The 1,182-nt window shown below is 43.6% G+C and overlaps 1 protein-coding gene across 1 annotated transcript in view; it reads right to left on the bottom strand.

The window, feature by feature from the left end:
• Positions 1-1,182, bottom strand: part of LOC107288001 (synaptophysin-like protein 1) — a 26,950-nt gene that overhangs the window by 5,197 nt on the left and 20,571 nt on the right. The window contains exon 4 of the mRNA XM_015816573.1: positions 721-909. Within this exon, the coding sequence (XP_015672059.1) occupies positions 721-909 (189 nt within the window). The remainder of the gene's footprint in view (positions 1-720; positions 910-1,182) is intronic.

Genomic DNA, 1,182 nt, shown 5'->3' with positions numbered 1-1,182 from the left:
CGGATCTCCTTACTTTCCGCCGCGCCCTCAAGACATGGCTTTTCCAGCAAGCGGGCCTGACCTAGGGAGGATTTTAGGTAGGGATTTTAGGTAGGGACGTTTTTAAAAAAGTAATTTTAATGGGAACACAGCAATCAATATTTGGCTTTTAATTAGGTTTTAGTGGGGTTATTTTGTGTATTTTTGTATGATTTTTTTTTTGTATCCTGTATATTGTATTTGTGTTTTTAATATGCTGTGAACCGCCCTGAGTCCTACGGGAGAAGGGTGGTATACAAATTAAATTAACCAACCATAACCATAACCAACCATTTCTGATGGTTTGTCTAGATCCATCTGGGCAACCTGCAGCTCTTGGTAGCTGAGGCACCCTTTGCCTACTTTCCAAGTCCCCTCACCCTTTCAGAGAGCATCCCCTGCCCTTTCTGAATTCAGAATTCTGCTCTCCGTTCCTTTCCCAACAGCTGTTGCTTAGAAGATAGATGTGATCGTCAGAAAGTGAGAAAGACGAAAAACAGGAGGTCAGAATTAAGGAAAATAAGATAATGTTCCCCATTCATGTTTGGCTCCAATTCTTCTTACTGCTAGTTTCAGCTAACATGCAATCTTTATTATTCTGTCTCCAACAGAGAGTGACCAAACGTCTTTGGCAGCCTCATATCAATGGCAGCCCTGCCCCCCCCGCCTGTTCCTCCCCCCATGTACTACATGCCCACGTACCACAGACACATTCAAGGATCCCATCCTCCTGATCTCATTGAAATGGCAAAACCCAGGCTGTGTGGTGCAATACTTAGTTCCCGTAACTATGTTGGGTCCGGTGGACGATATGATATCAACAAGTGCCTTCGCCCAGGCTGATGTGCTGACCAGCCACAGGAAAGAAATGATGACTGTAATGATGAAGTCCTGGAGAAGGAAGAAAAATAAGAGGCTTTAGCAGAAATGATCAAGTAGATCAACTCTATCATTCTAACATTGAATATATCATAACTATGGGATCCACCAAAAGCTTATTGACCAAGGAATGGCCCAAACTTTCTGAACTTCAAATTTGAGCAGGTGGGCATGCTAGCAATATCTATTACAGGTCCTGCCTTGTTGATCAGGAGGTATTTTTGATCTACAGAAAAGATGTCACACTCACCACAGCTCCTGGAATCCGGCGGCAAGAGAAAGAGG

This window comes from Protobothrops mucrosquamatus, unplaced genomic scaffold, assembly GCF_001527695.2.
Source record: "Protobothrops mucrosquamatus isolate PMUCROS unplaced genomic scaffold, P.Mucros_1.0 scaffold468, whole genome shotgun sequence".
NCBI lineage: Eukaryota > Metazoa > Chordata > Lepidosauria > Squamata > Viperidae > Protobothrops > Protobothrops mucrosquamatus.
Note: the sequence above shows the minus strand (reverse complement) of the source record. Positions and strands in the feature narration are given on the sequence as shown.